Source organism: Idiotropiscis lumnitzeri, chromosome 2 (assembly GCF_059441095.1).
Source record: "Idiotropiscis lumnitzeri isolate Australia: NSW breed Sydney's pygmy pipehorse chromosome 2, RoL_Ilum_1.0, whole genome shotgun sequence".
NCBI lineage: Eukaryota > Metazoa > Chordata > Actinopteri > Syngnathiformes > Syngnathidae > Idiotropiscis > Idiotropiscis lumnitzeri.
In genome coordinates this window covers 27,543,855-27,560,951 of record NC_142392.1, presented here as the reverse complement: position 1 = coordinate 27,560,951, position 17,097 = coordinate 27,543,855, and the positions used below count along the sequence as shown (strand labels likewise).

General features: G+C 42.4%; 2 protein-coding genes across 2 annotated transcripts in view; both read left to right on the top strand.

Annotated features, from left to right (window-relative positions):
* LOC148342160 (uncharacterized) overlaps positions 1-17,097 on the top strand; it is a 393,910-nt gene that overhangs the window by 149,279 nt on the left and 227,534 nt on the right. The gene's annotated exons all lie outside the window — the stretch shown is intronic.
* Positions 6,625-11,549, top strand: LOC148342172 (uncharacterized). Its single transcript, XM_088287567.1, has 2 exons — positions 6,625-7,039; positions 9,882-11,549. Exons 1-2 carry the CDS (start codon positions 6,916-6,918, stop codon positions 11,192-11,194), a joined length of 1,437 nt encoding a protein of 478 aa, XP_088143693.1. The 5' UTR covers positions 6,625-6,915; the 3' UTR covers positions 11,195-11,549.

Genomic DNA, 17,097 nt, shown 5'->3' with positions numbered 1-17,097 from the left:
ACCTTGAGTAGTAATCCGAGATTACAAGGTAGTTATGTTGTTTAAATTCACAGATGTCCATGGCTACGCTCTTCCAAGGTCGCTCCGGAAGCGGTGTGGATAGGAGTGGCTCCTTTTGTTGAGTTCTTCTCATTTCGTAGCACACTTGACATGATGCCACGAGCTTGCATATTTCCGATGAAAGTCCGGGCCACCACACGGATGAACCCGCTCTCTGTCTACATTTGATGAGGCTTTGATGTCCCTCATGAACTTTCTGAAGTACTTCCCCTCTCATTGATCGTGGCACAACAATCCTACACCCTCTCAGAATTAGGCAATCATGCACTGACAGTTCTGATTTAACTTGAACATATGCTCTAGCAACTACTGGCCCTTTACTGATGTGCTCAGGCCATCCTCTCTCTATTAGTCCTGCAACACATTGAAGTTCGGGGTCAGCGGCTGTCGCTACCCTAATTTCCTCCAACTTACCTGTAGATGCCGGGATCCCTTTAAAGGAATGTAAGAGTTGGAGCCTGGCATAGTTCATGGTATGTTGCTGCATCCTTTGTGTGGGGGGTGTGAGACTGTGGAATGCTGGGCGTGTGACTGGTGGAGCGGAACAGAGTAGGGGTTGCGAGAAGGTGCAAGAATGGAATGTTTCAGGACAGATGGTGATAGCCGCAAGGAGGGGGCGAAGACGAGATGAAACAAGCACAACTAGGAGGAGCCACCACGTGATTCTTCAGGGGAGAAAGACCAACGAGAGCAAGCTAAAGTTAACTGCAGGATACACATAGCCAATAGAATCATGCCAGGATGCCTTTGCCTCTGTGCCATTTGCATATTGTATAGTATGAATCATTACTGGGCAACTCGGATGAGGAGTACGTCTGCTGGTGGCAACAGAGGCGTACAGAGTTGTATTGAGAGGGACCCGAGACCCAGGTGCATGTAGTAGTTTTGTGTATTGGGAATAAATCCACTCGTGCGTGAAAATGCCGGCTTCCTGATACCTTTCTATTGCAGAACGAGCGCGCATATTGTTGGATGAGTGAGAGTTGGGTAAGGTCACAAATTGGAGTCAGATTGCTAATTTGAGTTTATATTGGTTTAAAATTCAATTCTAATATTGATTTAAAACTAAATTCCAACCCCTTCCACCACACTAGCCACATAACAGGCCACATCGCTATGCGTTTCGTTTACAGTGTTTGCGTTAGGTAGCGGACTGCGTGACAGCACGTCCGCAACAATCAGGGTTTTCCCAGGACCATATTCTGCGATAGGGTTAAATCTCATTAGTCTCATGAGAAGACGCTGGCAACGCAAGGGTACATTATCCAAGCTTCGATTGTTGATGAGAGGTACAAGCGGCTTGTGATCAGTTACCAACTTGAACTGTTCCAGTCCGTTAAGGTATCTGTCAAACTTCTCGCACGCCCAGACACCAGCCAATGCTTCCTTTTCTATCTGTGCGTAGCGAGATTCTGCATCGCTTAGCCTTCGGGAGCAATAAGCTACGGGTTTCCAGTGATCTCCATGGAGTTGCAGTAACACACCACCCAGTCCATAACTGCTCGCATCAGCCGACACAGCAGTTGGCATCCCCACATTGTAGTAGGCAAGCACCGGTGCAGTTGTTAGCAATTCCTTAATGTTCTCAAAAAGCTGCTTGTTGAGCCTCCAGACCACATCATCCCTCATAAGCTTATGCATTGGCTGACCCACCGTTGAGAGGTTTGGAATATACCTTCCTAGGTAATTGACCATTCCCAATATCCTCTTCAGCTCTTTCAAATCACCTGGTCGTGACAACTGCCGTATAGCTTCCACCTTCTCTGGGTCTGGCCGGATGCCAGACCTGTCGATGAGGTGTCCAAGAAATCGCAGCTGGTCCTGTTTAATTGAACACTTATCTTTGTTGAGCTTCAGGCCAGCAGTCTGGATGCGTTGCATCACCTTCTCCAAGTTGTCGTCATGCTCCTTCTCAGTAGCCCCGTACACCAGGATGTCATCCATGAAGACCTCAACCCCTTCAAGGCCCTGTCGAGTCTCCATCATCTTTCTCTGGAAGATCTCTGGTGTACTTGTAATTCCAAACGGGAGACGTTTAAAGTTGAAGCAGCCAAAACGAGTGATGAATGTTGTGAGCCTACAGCAGTCTGGATGGAGGGGTATCTGGAAGAACCCGCTGGCTGCATCCAAGGAAGAAAAGACTGTAGCTCCGCTTAGTTTTGCTATGATGTCATCAGCTGTGGGCAAAATGTATCGTTCTCGTTTAACAGCCTCATTCAGCCTTTTGAGGTCGACACAGATGCGGGCTTTTCCTGTGCTTTTCTTCAGGACTGGCACCATGGGTGCACACCAGTCAGTGGGCTGCGTAACCCTCTCTATTATGCCATTTTATTCCATCCTCTATAACTCTTCTTTCACCTTTTGCAGCATGGACAGAGGAACACGTCGCGCTGTGTGTACGGCATATGGTTGAGCGTTGTCTTTTAATTGTATTCGCACAGGTTCAGACTGAGAAACAGTTTCTTTCCGAGAGCCATCTCCATTCTGAACTCTCACACACACACGAGAACACCCTTACCTTGCAGAACAGCATTGTGATGTGTTTTTATATACCCTATTCAGTACTGAATTCCTTTGCACTCTCTTATTTATTTATCTAATTTATATATTTGTCTGTATTATTGTTGTTTTGCACTGGAAAGGGGAGCCCTCTAATCTCGTTGCACACTTGAGTACAATGACAATAAAGGGATTTCTAATTCTAATTCTAATTTTCACAGACATTGGCCGGCTGAGGAGGTTATTCACCGTGCGACCACGAATAACATAAACTGCGAGAGGGTAGGTTTTGCCTTTATAGGTAACTGTGCTTTGGATCAGACCTAAGCACTGCAATTCACCACCTGGACTATCAAGTGGAATGTCAGCAGGCTGCAATTGTGTTTTGGGAGTGAGCGAACGGTAGGTCTGTTCGCAGATGACGTTCACATCTCTCCCTGTGTCAATTTTAAATTCTGCTGGGGTAGATCCCAGCAACAACTTCACGGCCCATTGCTGTGAAGTCCCATTTGCTTTTCTCACTGACCCAAGGAAATACGGTTGCTGTTGCTCCGGTTGCTCTGTAACTTCACTCACCGCCGCTTTTTTATTCCTACACACTCTGCTCCAATGTCACACTTTGTTGCACGAGTTACATGTAGATTTCTTAGCAGGAAACATTTCATCCTTATTTTTGCTTGGCTTTCCCACATTGTCCATAACAGCTCTCCCTCTGCTTGAAGTGTTGCTTGGTACGCTTTTTAAATTTATTGGTCACCTCATGTACCATCCCAGCTGCTTCTCCTGGCATGCTAATTTGGGACGTTACCTCCTCACACTGCCTGACCGTCTCAATCGTCCGCGCCAGCGTTAGGTCGTTTATCAGCTGCAGTTTACGTGAAACCTCCTTGTCCAATATTCCCACGACGATCCTGTCACGAATGTTCTCCTCTCGGGTCGCGCCGAAGTCACAATGTTCCGAGCGCTCGTACAACGCACGAATGAAAGTCTCCGCCTTCTCGCCCGGCCGTTGTGCGCGCTGGTGGAAGCATGCGCGTTCATGTATCACATTCCGTCGTGGCACGAAATAGTCATCGAACTTGCCGAGTACTCGGTCAAAGTCATTTCTGTGTCCATCTTCGTCGAATGTAAACGACTTGTAGATGTTCTCGGACTCGCTACCCATGGCGTATATCAGGCTGCTCACCTGCACCGCGCCCTCTTCTCTGTCGAGTTTCGTGGCGGTCCCGAATCTCACAAATCGCTGCTTCCAGTCCGGCCACTCTCGTGGCTTATCAAAGGGGAAACCCGTCGGGGGATTAAACTTGGCCATTGTTTCGAGTTCACTTCTGACACCATGTAAATGATGGCAACGAGGCTCTTGTCTTGTAACACGTTTTAATGGCGATACCACTCCAACAACTCCCCGCTTGCATGAACAATCTCGCGAGACCCCCTGCGCGACAACTGTGACACTCAGTGACCGTAAAGGTGCAACATAGTCGCAAATATAAATTTAGTACCATTTCATGACACGCACAATTGCATCTTAAGGCCTTGGAACGAATAATGCGCGCTCCCCATATTGTGAAACCTGCCCAGCAACACGAGCGAGCGGAATTCTGATTGGTTTCAAAACTCTCACCTAAAAATACAACGCTCAGCTATAATATGACATCAATGTGAAGATTCTGATCATTTTTTTTTATTGATTATGTTCGGCCAACAGAGAAGGCCTTGAAGGACCACCACTGAGTTACTTCATAGCCTAAATTAAACTTTACTTTCATCAATAGAGTTAAAGTTATGCTTTATTGTAGGATTTATGTAATTAATAGCCTTTGATGGACTTTAGTGTACTTAATGTAAACTGGTAACGCTGAAAAAACAAAACAGACAGCAATTCAAGTTTAAACCCATCTACGTGAAATGCGCTTTAGAAATAAAGTATATTTTTGCACACATTACGAGTTCCTCCAGATCGACGCTGACCTCAGTGATTAAGAGAGCCAATCAAAAATCGCAACCCAAAACACAAGCAAACAGGAAAAAGTGACAAACAAGAAAGCTGGCAAAGTGAAGAATGTGAAACAGGTGAGAAACCCAACAACATTTTATGTTTGTATTTCCATACGTTGTAACATAATTCTTCATTTCTACTTCTAACATAGCGCAACTGTTGTTTTTTGGGGGAACTTCTGGCATCAGCTAATTTGACACCAATACAATCTTTTTCCAACCACCAGAGTGTCTCAGAAGTTTTTTTTATATCACCACTCCAGCCTTGCCTGTCGACCTGTCCGGAGGGAAGCTGGGCCAGACCCGCACATCAACAACAATAATGTTAGCGCCATTTCACAAATGTTTATATTTTTGTGGATAATGATTGCAAATATTTGTTTTTTGCCATTTGTATGTTTGTGACAAGAAATTATACATTTCTTTGTCTTTTGTAATTATTTTGATTTGTGGAGTGAAATGTGTCAACGTTAGAGGGCGCAATTCTTTATTTACTGTTATGCACGAAGAAGAAAGTGTTTTTTGGTTGAAGAAGAAATAAAGATGATGGCGAAGGAGCAACACGGTCTTTTTGCCGTGCTTCGACCATCAGTGTTTGTTCACGCGTAAAAAGTTGTTTTTATTCGCCACCAAACGAAGAGGTTGAACAACGAAAATAAGAAGAAACTAATTTAATCTAAAATAACCTCTACACATAGCATTTCCATGAGCTGCCCTCACATTCACAGCACTTCATGGACAAATACGACGAAGCACATTCTCCACATTGGCTGTAGAGATGCAAACATACCAAATTGGGCACTGGAGGACTCACACAGACGCCATCAAAAAAACACATTCCGAAAGACGGAACAATTGGAGATCAGAGCACATGCACATACGCATGCATAAACACAGACACACCCTTACACCTGCACATACACATGCACATACACGTATACCTGCATATACATGTGCACATACACACGCACACATGCACACCGACAAGATTCCAGAGCAATGACAGCTGGAGAGACGGAGAGACTGCCCGCCGGAGAAGGCCAGCCTTGGCGTGCCAGTCTTGGGGACCAGACGGGAATCAACTAACCAGACGATGACTAACCTGGGGAGGACCTTCCCTTGGACGTGGACCCGTGCCGTGGGAGGGAGTGAGGACAACCGATTCAACCTACATTACCCTTGACATAAAAAAACTCCTCTAAAAACTGAAGCTGGGCTGAAAGATGGCGCGCATTTTTCGACTGTGCTCGCCCGAGTGCAGTTTTCTCGTGAGATTCAGAAAAAGACGCCCAGATGTCTGTCTTTTTACTATTTCCTGAACTCCAGAAATTGAAGAAACTAAATATCGGAACTCTAATCAGTTGTTGAGTCTTTTTTTTTACCCTTTTCTTCTTGAGCACAAAAAAACGAACACGCATTGGAGTAAGTTTGGCTTTTAAAGGTTGATTTACTAACTACTTCTTATTTCCACGGTGACCCAACTCCAACAATAACATGACAAATATTTGTCATCTCATCAATATTTGCACAACAGAGTACTGAGTTTAGAGATCCTCACTATAATAGTTCTCAAAATTATATTTCTTGTCAATTTAGCTGAGTTAAGGGATATTTTATTGACAATCTAATATCAATCTACAAAGACAGAAAACAAATTGGTGGGGGGGGGGGGCGCGAATCTTTTTCTTCTTGGTAGGGGCGGGTGTGAAATAATTGAGAAGCACTGCTAGTATATGCAGACATTATATCCATACAATCTTGCAGCCCAATTTAACCACAGTATTGTTGCAAGTTCGGTAGGAGAAACGTAAACGTCCCACTGCTGTTCCAGCAGCGGCTTCTCGGGAAATAGGCGGAAGTGACGTCGGAGCTGACTCGCGAATGCGGCGTTAATTTAGTTATTTTGTTAATTTTTTTCAACAACCGAATTAAAATATTATATAAAATATATATCAAAACAGTACAGCCAGGGGTAAAAACAAACACAGAGGCAAAGAAATATATTTGAAAAATACGTGCTTAAAGCATGACGTCATTAGCAAGCGCGCAACTTGCGAAGGGCCTCGACCACATCCACCGACCCGTCAACACCGGAACAAAAACACCCACCGCTAAATTCTTCTGATTTAGTGTGGAACTGACTGTAATTTTTTCACAGGATGTCCAGTGCTACTCTAAAGGACGACGACATAATTCATTAAGTCTTTGTGTCCCGATAACCTCATCTTCGCGCGTTGATGCTTTTCGGCCTCGTTAGCTTAGCTTGCTAGCTAGCTAGCTAGCCGCTAACGAAAAGAGGCACATGACTCATCGCCAAGCAGAGATCAAGGGCGGATTTTTTGGAATTATCATTTGAAAATGTGTGCAAAAACGACACCCAAGTACAAAGAGGAACTTTGTGGAATAAAAGAAGAGAACGAGCAACATCTTCAATCGCTGGGCGAAGTTTGCAACCAGCCTCGTGTTGTGCTACACAAAGCAGGTTTGTACCCGTCTGACTCTCATTTGCTTTGTAAAGAACGACTTTCTATCGTTAAAAATATGCATCACAACATTAAGTTGTTTGGGGAAATGCGTTCAAGGTTATTGCCGTTTTATTTTTAAATATTGACTTTTCCTTGCAGGTCTGCTGAACATTTGTTTATGCCAAATTAAATCAGTGCACAAAATAATTGCCAAAGAATAACCAATAGTGGGGGGTGAACTCCATTTTTTTTCCCAGTATAAAATTTGAACTGATTATTTAACATATTACATTTTCTGTTTTTTATATCTTGTTCAAGCAATTCCTTACGGAAGGAATTCTGCTTGAATCTAAAATATGTGCACACTGCGGCGAAAACATTAATGTCGGTTGATCAATTTTAGTGGATAAAACACAAAATAAGTTTAAAAAAAAATAAATCAAGTACGTATTGGTCTTATTTATTTATTTATTAACTTTGTACTGGCTTCGTCGGGTGTAATTCAAGTTTTGTGCACATGTGCGTAGATTCACCTCATCCAAACATTTAAAATACATTTAATGCATCCATCCAGGGTTGCACGGATCTCATCAGTGAACAAGCGCATGCTGCAAGGAATGCATCTGCATCTTTGGCTTACTGTGGGCTTAAAAAGGGAGTACGCCACAACCCCCTTTTCCACCAACAAGTCCAGGAACATTTAGTTCCTGGTAATTTATCCAAATGGCAATGATGATGTATCTGTGGGAGGTCTTGTGTTACTTTGTTACTCATTACTGACACCCTATGGCTGTTAAGCATCATTGCAGGTACAAAATAATTCAGTGAACTCTAATATTATTATAGTGTATCTTAGTCTAATTTGAATACATATTGGATAACTTTAAAATATACAGTCATTATTCAAATATGTCAACATGAAAGTCAGAGTGAAAGTGTTGTTGCTTAATGCTTATGTGTAAGAACTTTTACTCTTCAAACGTAATTTTGTTTTAAAATTTATTTCAAAACAGAAATTTTATACAAATAAAAAGGGTAATGTCGGAACTTACTCGCAGGATAAATGTCATTTTGGGTAAAAAAAAAACAAACAAACGTAAATCATACAATAAATAGGGACTCTGATTCCAGGGCCCCTTTAATTCTTTTAGGGATCCAGATTATAATGAAAGCAAAAAGTACCCACGATGAAACTATCTATAAATGCAAAATGAAATACTTGTAAACATATTTCGCTTGAAGGATTCCTATTTTGTCAATGACATTATGTTGCGATGGCCCCCAGTGGTCTGCATCAATATGTTCGGGTCCCACAACAGGTGTTCCATCAGACGCACACGATAGCCTGTGTGTGCTAACTTCAGCTCGCTTCCAGAAACGTCTGCGGCCATGTCAGGAATGAAATCGGCATCAGCCGCAACGTGCTTCCTTTTTAAATGCTCTTTTATCACAGTTGTGCTGCTAAAGCAGGGATGTCCAAACTTTTTGCAAAGGGGGCCGGATTTGATGTTGTAAAATGTGGGAGGGCCGACCTCGGCTGACATTAACTACATAAAGAACAATATATTCAAACACATTTTAGCAAGTGATTCTGTGTTTCACATTTGCTTTTTTATTTTCATTTAAACCATCAAACATGTATTTTGGTTCATTTGAAACATGAACATCACATGCAATTGAATATTTGCTTAACTTTTTTTCTTAAACAGAAGTAATTATAGTCTTGAGTGCAAATAATATTTGAACATGAATTATATCATCATGGGAGTTCAATGTTCACAGAATTTTTGAATTACAGAAATGATTATCCAAGGGTGCAAGGACTAATTTGATATATATGACATATCATCAAATATAAATGTTGAAGGAACATTTTATTCTGGAATGAAAACCGACAACTTGTCTGAATTTGTGACTGAACAAAACAAAATTAAGTCAGTTATTTAAATGACAAATGACTTGCCTGCATTAATGTGACGGGTGATACTGAGATCTGGACTGCAGCACAAAGGCCAGGTCTGGCTCAAAGGCAGTGGTATTGATGCGCGAGGTGAGAGTCTGTGAGCCGTGTCCTCGCGCGACTCTGATTTAAGTTCATAACCGAGAATGTCTTTTCACACAAATACGTCGACCCAAACAAGCTCAGCATTTTCCTAGCAAACCCTCGAATCTCTCGAAACCTGCCTTTATCCATCTGTTGGTAAAAGTTGTCGAGAGAAAGTTGCCGGTGCCGACTGCGGCTCTCGGCGTCACACTGCAGCTCAATGAGCTCCAGCTGGGCTGGAACATTGTCTGTGTCCACGGAGAAAAGTGATGAAAAAAGAGAGATATCCTCCTCAATAGCTGCAAAATCCCGAAAGCGTCGTGTGAAGACTTCATATCTAATGCGTACTTTGTTTGTGCACTGATATTGCTCTCAGTCAACTTTCCTTTTTTTGTTTATGGTCGCCATTTTAGAACTTGGGGGTAAAGGTCACCCGGGGTGATGTCGCAGAGTGGTACTGCCTCTAGTGGGTAAATTAGGAACAGCAATTAAGAAGAGAGCGAACTCAGCACTGTATATGTGCGGGCCAGAATGTATTAATTTTATTACAGAGGCTGCGGGCCAGATGAAGTTTGACCCCGGGCCACATTTGGCCCCCGGGCCGGACTTTGGACATGTCTGTGCTAAAGGGAGGTTTACATCGTGGGACGTAATTTTGTGAAATGCCCCCATGGTCCGGTCCAAATCGGGGTCGCACGTATTGATTCGTGTTCGGCAGGCACAAGTCAAGGTAGCACGGTAGAAACAATATAAGACAAAGTCGCCGCATGAGCTTTGACTTGACCAAACCAAATTTGTCTTTTTGTGTCCTGCAGACGTCAGACAAAATGATCTCCTTTATGTAAAAGAGGAGCCAGACTTGACTCACATCAAAAAGGAGGAGGAGGAGGAGGAGATCAACAAGTCACCAGTGAACGTTCTCCCTATAAAGACTGAAGATGAAAACAAGGATGAGAGTGAGGACGACAGAGGGGCGGAGCCTACAAGCAGCAGCTCAAGTCATCACATGACAACAGAAGTTGACGAAGACCACTGGGGACCATCACAAGCACATAATGAGGACACATTATCAGACGCTCATGATGATGATGATGATGATGGTGGGCAAGCCAAAGGTGAAAGGGCATGTCACACTGACTCATTAACTTCAAAGCTGTCTTTAAAACCGCACACAAGAACACACAGTGGAGAAAAACCTTTTTCTTGCTCGGTTTGTGGAAAAAGCTTCTCTCGAAAGTTTCATTTAACAATCCACACAAGAACGCACAGTGGAGAAAAACCTTTTTCCTGCTCAGTTTGTGGAAAATGCTTCTCTCAAAAGGCAGGTTTAACATATCACACAAGAAAGCACAGTGGAGAAAAACCTTTTTCCTGCTCTGTTTGTGGAAAATGCTTCTCTCAAAAGACACATTTAACAAGCCACGCAAGAACGCACAGTGGTGAAAAATCTTTTTCATGCTCAGTTTGTGGCAAGAGTTTCTCTGACAAGTCTAATTTAACTAAACACACAAGAACACACAGTGGTGAAAAACCTTTTTCTTGCTCAGTTTGTGGCAAGAGTTTCTCTCGAAAGTTTCAATTAACAATCCACACAATAACACACAGTGGTGAAAAAACTTTTTCCTGCTCAGTTTGTGGCAAAAGCTTCTCTCAAAAGGCTGGTTTAACATATCACACAAGAAAGCACAGTGGAGAAAAACCTTTTTCATGCTCAGTTTGTGGCAAGAGTTTCTCTTGCAAGTCTAATTTAACAAGCCACACGAGAACACACAGTGGTGAAAAACCTTTTTCATGCTCGGTTTGTGGCAAAAGCTTCCTGCGTAAGTCGCGTTTAACAATCCACACTAGATCACACACTGGAGAAAAAACTTTTTCCTGCTCAGTTTGTGGCAAAATCTTCTCAAAAAAGTCAAATTTAACAAAACATAGAAGAACACACACTGGAGAAAAAACTTTTTCCTGCTCAGTTTGTGCCAAGAGTTTCTCTCAAAAGTGGCATTTACGACGCCACACAAGAACACACAGTGGAGACAAGCCATTCAGTTGCAGCGTTTGTGCTAAAAAATTCTCCACTAAACAGCATGCGGAGAGCCACAATTGTGCTGGTGAGAAAAGCAGCGATCCTTGAAGCTTAAAAAAAAAGAAAACCAAAAACTGAAGGAACTGACTCTTTGTGGTAAGATGTAAATTTTGATTTTGAATAAAATATGATATTGAATTTTGCAAAGCTTTTTTATTGACATTAAGCCAATGTGATCAGTGTCAGAAGAACCATTGTGTCTGAGTGATCATGTTTTGTTTTGTGTGTTTACATCAAACGTGTAAATAAAATTAATTGCCTTTGCCTGGAATAACATTTTTTAACATTATGCTTTTCAGTTGTCTTTTTAATCGTACCTAATGGAAAAGGTGTGAGAAGAAACTGCTTATGAAATCGCTGCTTTCCACAATCATCAATAAAATCACTTGTTCCACTTGCTCAACTGGCTTTCATTATGTTGTGAAAAGGTGAAAAACTGAACTTGAAGTTGAACTATAAAAAGAACAAGAAAGAGAAATGCAAGCAGTCTCAGTTTCTCTCAAAGGTTTTGGTATGTCAGGAGTTGGCAACTTGATGGCGACTGGAATCAGCGCTGGTTTTCTCGCTGTGTTTGGCCCGTATATGTATGGTCCATTGAACAAAACTCGAACTCTTCAAATATCCCCTCACATACATTTAATAATTACGGTTTCTGAATAAATTTCTGACGAGCTAAAACCACTTTCTAGGTTGAGCTCTATCAAGCGTTTGGGGTTTGTTGCAAAGCAGAATCTCACTTCGGGAAAAACGTATCATTTTGTCAAATATACCAAATATATTTTTTCATGCTGTATTATATTTTTTATACATTGGATTATTTATATATTGAAATAGGAAAATATTAAAATTTAAAATTGGAAACCACATACAGACTTAATTCAATTAATAATAAATATAGAAACATTTTATAAATATTGAACTAATTGAGAAGAGTCCTGATCTTGAAATAAATATTGAATTATAAAAAATACTTAAAAAATTAATTCAATAACCCGACCCTGGATGAGTGGCAGAAAATGGCTGGATGGATGTAATAATTTAAATTGCATCCAAATTCAAAAGAACAAATATGTTAAGAAATATTCAAGTGTGAAATAAAAAGGTTTAAATTGTTGAGAATTTTACATACTAAAATAATTGAATAAATGTTGTATTATTACATAAATAAATGAAAAAAAAAGTCATGTATTTTTAAATGGCCTAATTTAGATCTGGGAAGTAATTCTCTTTATGAAACTATGAAGGGACTGGAGCTCACAGAAGTGACCAGTCTTGGTTCTGAAGTTCCGATGTAACCAGATACTGCCCTGAGAGAAAATAGGCCTGAGCATTGTTTATGGTGGGGGCAATTCTCTCGCCAGGTCAGTGACCTTCCAGGGTATGGAAGTAATTTAAGGTGGTCACGAGTAGACTGGTCGTATCAACGGGGAGACGCATCTGCTCTCCCTCTGGGGGACTTTTGGAGGGAAATCCCGAAGACTAGCGGGATGGGAATGCATATGCAACAAGGGAAAATTAGATATTCATGTCCTATTTGGGCATTCCCTATAAGAAGGGAATGTCTGAGAGGGGGCTCGCACGTTTTTGGGGAGACTTCTTTTGACATCAGCATGTGACGAGAATAAAATCTTTCTTCTTTCTTTTGTTCTTTTCCATCACCAATCCAGCCTTGCTCGGCTGCCTCTCAGAAGTCAGCAAGGACCCACATTTCAAAGACAAAATATACGACATATTGAAAGAAAAACAATACTCAAATATTGAAACAAGTCTAGAATTGAATGAATAAACAACAAATAAATAAATACCTCCTGGAAAATATCATTATTTATCAACATTTGTCAACATTTTTCTTTCTTGCACATTCTTAAACAATCGTAATTTTTTTACTGTTAATTTTTAAGTTACTTCAGTGCATTTCACACCTGAGCCTTCAGTGAAGTCCTACTTCGTCCTACTTGAATAAATCCGCATCAAAATACCATCATTTATGACACCACGGCTGGACAAATAATAATATAATCTCACGAGAAAACTGCACTCGGGCGAGCACAGTCGAAAAATGCGCCCCATCTTTCCGCCCAGCTTCAGTTTTTATAAGAGTTTTTTATGTCAAGGGTAATGTAGGTTGAATTGGTCGTCCTCGCTCCCTCCCACGGCCCGGGTCCACGTCCGAGGGAAGGTCCTCCCCAGGTTAGTCATCGTCTGGATAAGTTGATTCCCGTCTGGTCCCCAAGACTGACACGCCAAGGCTGGCCTTCTCCGGCCGGCAGTCCCTCCGTCGCTCTCCCCGCTGGCATTCCTCTGTAATCTTGTCGATGTGTATGTGTGCGTGTGTATGTAAGTGTCTGTGTGTGTATGCGTATGTGCATGAGCTCCGATCTCCAATTGTTCTGTCTTTCGGAATGTGTTTTTTGCGATAGCGTCTATGTGACACCTCCAGTGCCCAATTTGATATGTTTGCATCCCTTCAGCCAATGTGGAGAATGTGCTTCGTCGTATTTGTCCATGAAGTGCTGTGAATGTGAGGGCAGCTCATGGAAATGCTATGTAGGCAAATTTGTTCTCACGACTGAGAATTTCAATAAAGTTCACACATTTAAACTAAGTACTATAAATTTAGCATATGAGAATGATCTAATAAATCAGTAAACATCAGGACTACAATCCCAGTCATTCTTGTGACCCGTGCTTCTAGTTCAATTTGATAAATGCTTCTTGTTTCATCAATGTTTAAAATATTCAGTGAATATGAACCTGCTAACTTTAATAATCGACATTCTGTCTTGTAAGTGTTTAAAATAATGCCAGTAATCGTAATACAATCCTTCAATCCCCGCCGAAAAAATATCTTACCATGAAAATGAAAACGCAACCTGTGGCCACAAAAAATGCATGCGGCAAGAAATATACTATGACCCCACCCCCTAGTGGGGTCGATCCCAATCAAAGTTATATTAGACAACAAAAAGTAACAAATTAACTAGTGCCGTCCCGCAATTAAAATTCTTAACTAAATAATTGCAACACTACCGTCATTAATTGCACTCAATCACCTTTTTAAACTTGTTTGTGAAGCTTGTATCAGTCACTTGAATAATATAACGTAAACCCACCAAATTTTATATCTATTTCAATTCCCAGACTGTTGTAAAAGCTTTCTTTGAATATAATCTAGACAGTGGCATCCTCACAGGCATTGCCCCCAGAAACAATTTTCCAACGTATACATTTAGTTTTGCCGATAATCACCACAATCCAGCAGTGTTGGTTCGCATTAATGTCCGAATGATATCCAGCTAATATGGCACAATGTTAGAATTTGGCTTTGCAAGATGGGCAAATTATTCCTGAATTAGAGAAAATTTAGTTCACTGAATTCAAATATCTAACTGTTTAGAGATTATAAATTAAGCCCTGAGCTAACGCTCCAATTTTGACAGTTTTTTGGCAAATCTTTAAAGCAAACCAAATGAAATAGTTACCATTTATGATAAAAAAAAAAAAATAAATAAATAAAAATCCCCAAACTAGAATTACGAAGATACCAAATTAAACCATTTTTTATGGGAAGAATAGGTGCTCTCCAAGATGTAGACAGCTCCAAGACCGCTGCAGTCTTCACCTCCTATTGTCTCCCGAATGCCTCCCTCCACCTCCAGGCTGTGCCAACTCTGATTCTGTCAACTGGGCGAGGGTGTAGAGAGAGTAAAACAACTGGGGGAGCTGTGGAGCAGAGCCCAAAATCAGTCGGGCCCCATGTCCACAACCCCTCCGGCAGAGACGCACACAGAGCTACCTCTCCCGAGTGACCCGTTTCGTGAAATTTTGAAATTTAGTCACGTTCCCAAAACCGAAGAATTTGTAGTGGGTGCTGAAGTATGATACCCTGTTAGTGACGCAGAGTATTCAACATTCGTAATAGACGTCTGAACCCAGCCAACCGCCTCTACACACCGCTTTACCATGGGGCCTAGATCTTTACTATGAAGACGCGCATCAATAGTCAATGCGATTTGTGGCTTGGCGAAAGTAAACAATTCATACCATTTCTGCTGCTCAGGGACAAGGCACGCATGCGAGGCAACGCCGGTAGACATAACACATATATAATCCTAATGCAAGATGAACTCCTGACTAAATTTGGATGAATGCATTTTGATAAACCAAATCATGTGTGCGATCATATGTACAGTGTACAATGTACTGGGTCAATTGGTGAATGGGTGGAGGTTGGATCAGGAACAGGGCATACCCACCGCGGGAGGATGAGAACCAGGTTTCAGAGCTGCCCTCAGATGTTTCAGTTCAGCCACTGGAATGGAGGAGAGCACCACATATGCTCCGCGGCCCCCTGTCATGGAATGGGGTACCAGCGGGTTGGTGTCAAGAGTGCGTTGGGAGTGGGTAACGGTGGCGCCCCCTGCGCTGGTTGAGCTCTGGGCGACAGGAATGGCACCGGACCAGAGGATGGCACATTCCAGAAAGTGGCTCGGTATGGACTGCTCATCACCCAGTGACCCCACACTCCGGTGCAAGAGCACACCCCACTCACAACTCCCGTCAATAACCACCCCTACCTCTGTTACCGCAATCCTGACCTCGTTGACCGGCCGGGTACGGACAGCCAGTCTGCTGTGGTGCCGCGTCAACCGAACCTTGCCTAGGAGCAGCAGAAGCGGAAGGCGCAGGTGCAATGGGAGCTGCATGCATTAGCTGCCCCACCCCTTTTTTTCATTTTTTTTATTTTATAATTTTTAGCCCTCTTGGCCACCTGAACCTGCAAGTACAACAATTTTTAGTAACACTCCTTAATCCAATCCCACATTTTCCTTTTCTGATGTCGTGCAAAATGATGTAAAAAAAAAATTGTTCTCCTGAGACTCATTAGCATTTTTTCATTGATGGACTGTTTCACATGATGTCCGTAACCGGAAGGACACGCCCTAAGGACGGCCAACTGGAACAGCTGCGGAATGACGACATTATTGGATGGGTTACTGCCGGAAGTCTCACTCCATTCACGTCTCGCCCTGGCCACATAGACCAGGCCTGTCTCCTCCGCTCCCCACCTGAAAGATACAGCAACATCGGCCCCAACAGGGCCAGAAATATCTGATGCACGGCACGGCCAATCTCACCTGAGGTGTCCCCATTCAGCCGGTGACCGTCATGCTGGTCTGTAGGTCTGGCCTCGGCCTCAAGTAAGGACAGTTCCTGACAAGTACATTTTGTCCCGCATGTAACTCTGTAATCCCATCTACGAAGAACCTAACCTTGCGTTAAGTGAGTAATTTTCAGAAAAACAGCGCCACCGCCCCCTTAACTGAAATTAACCTCAAGTGTCACAGCTGTGGTGCCGTATATTATGGAAAAGTCTCAACAATACAACAAAATCTTGCCCTATCCTGGACTGGGTGTGTGTTATCTATTCGCGCACCCAATGTGAATAATAATAAAACCTGCGGAGCACATGAGCAGGCTAAAGCAACAACTATATCTTAATCTGTTTTCATGGACCCTAACTTAGAATATCTTATCAACATCACCCTCCTTGTTGAGGAGAACCTACGGGATGGGCATGATGAGACGCTATTTGAAGCGTTCTCCGACCTTCTGGTCACACAGGTCACATGTCACCTAGAACCTGTGGAGAGAACTGGAGGAGTGGCACTTGCCAGTGAGAAGGGGTAAATTACCTCCCTTCTGAAAATTTCAGTTTTGCATAAATTTTGTGTAATAATGTCAATCAATCATTCACTTGATGCTTGAATTTGATTAGTCCAATCTGTCTCCAATAACAATTTGAAAATCAGTACTTGGGAGTGCAATAGGGATTCAGGTTGATCAGACCTGTCCGCCCATTGCATCCTACGTGCTGTTCGGGCTTACTGGTGCCCTCAATCAGGTTTCTTTCCTGAGGCCCGTCCCTTCAACATTCACTCAAACCACTT

Bases quoted from the DNA above. Each gene is read 5' to 3' on its own strand.
- LOC148342172 (XM_088287567.1), top strand. From the start codon at position 6,916: ATGTGTGCAAAAACGACACCCAAGTACAAAGAGGAACTTTGTGGAATA. The intron at 7,040-9,881 runs GTTTGTACCCGT...TGTGTCCTGCAG, and splicing joins TGTTGTGCTACACAAAGCAG to ACGTCAGACAAAATGATCTC.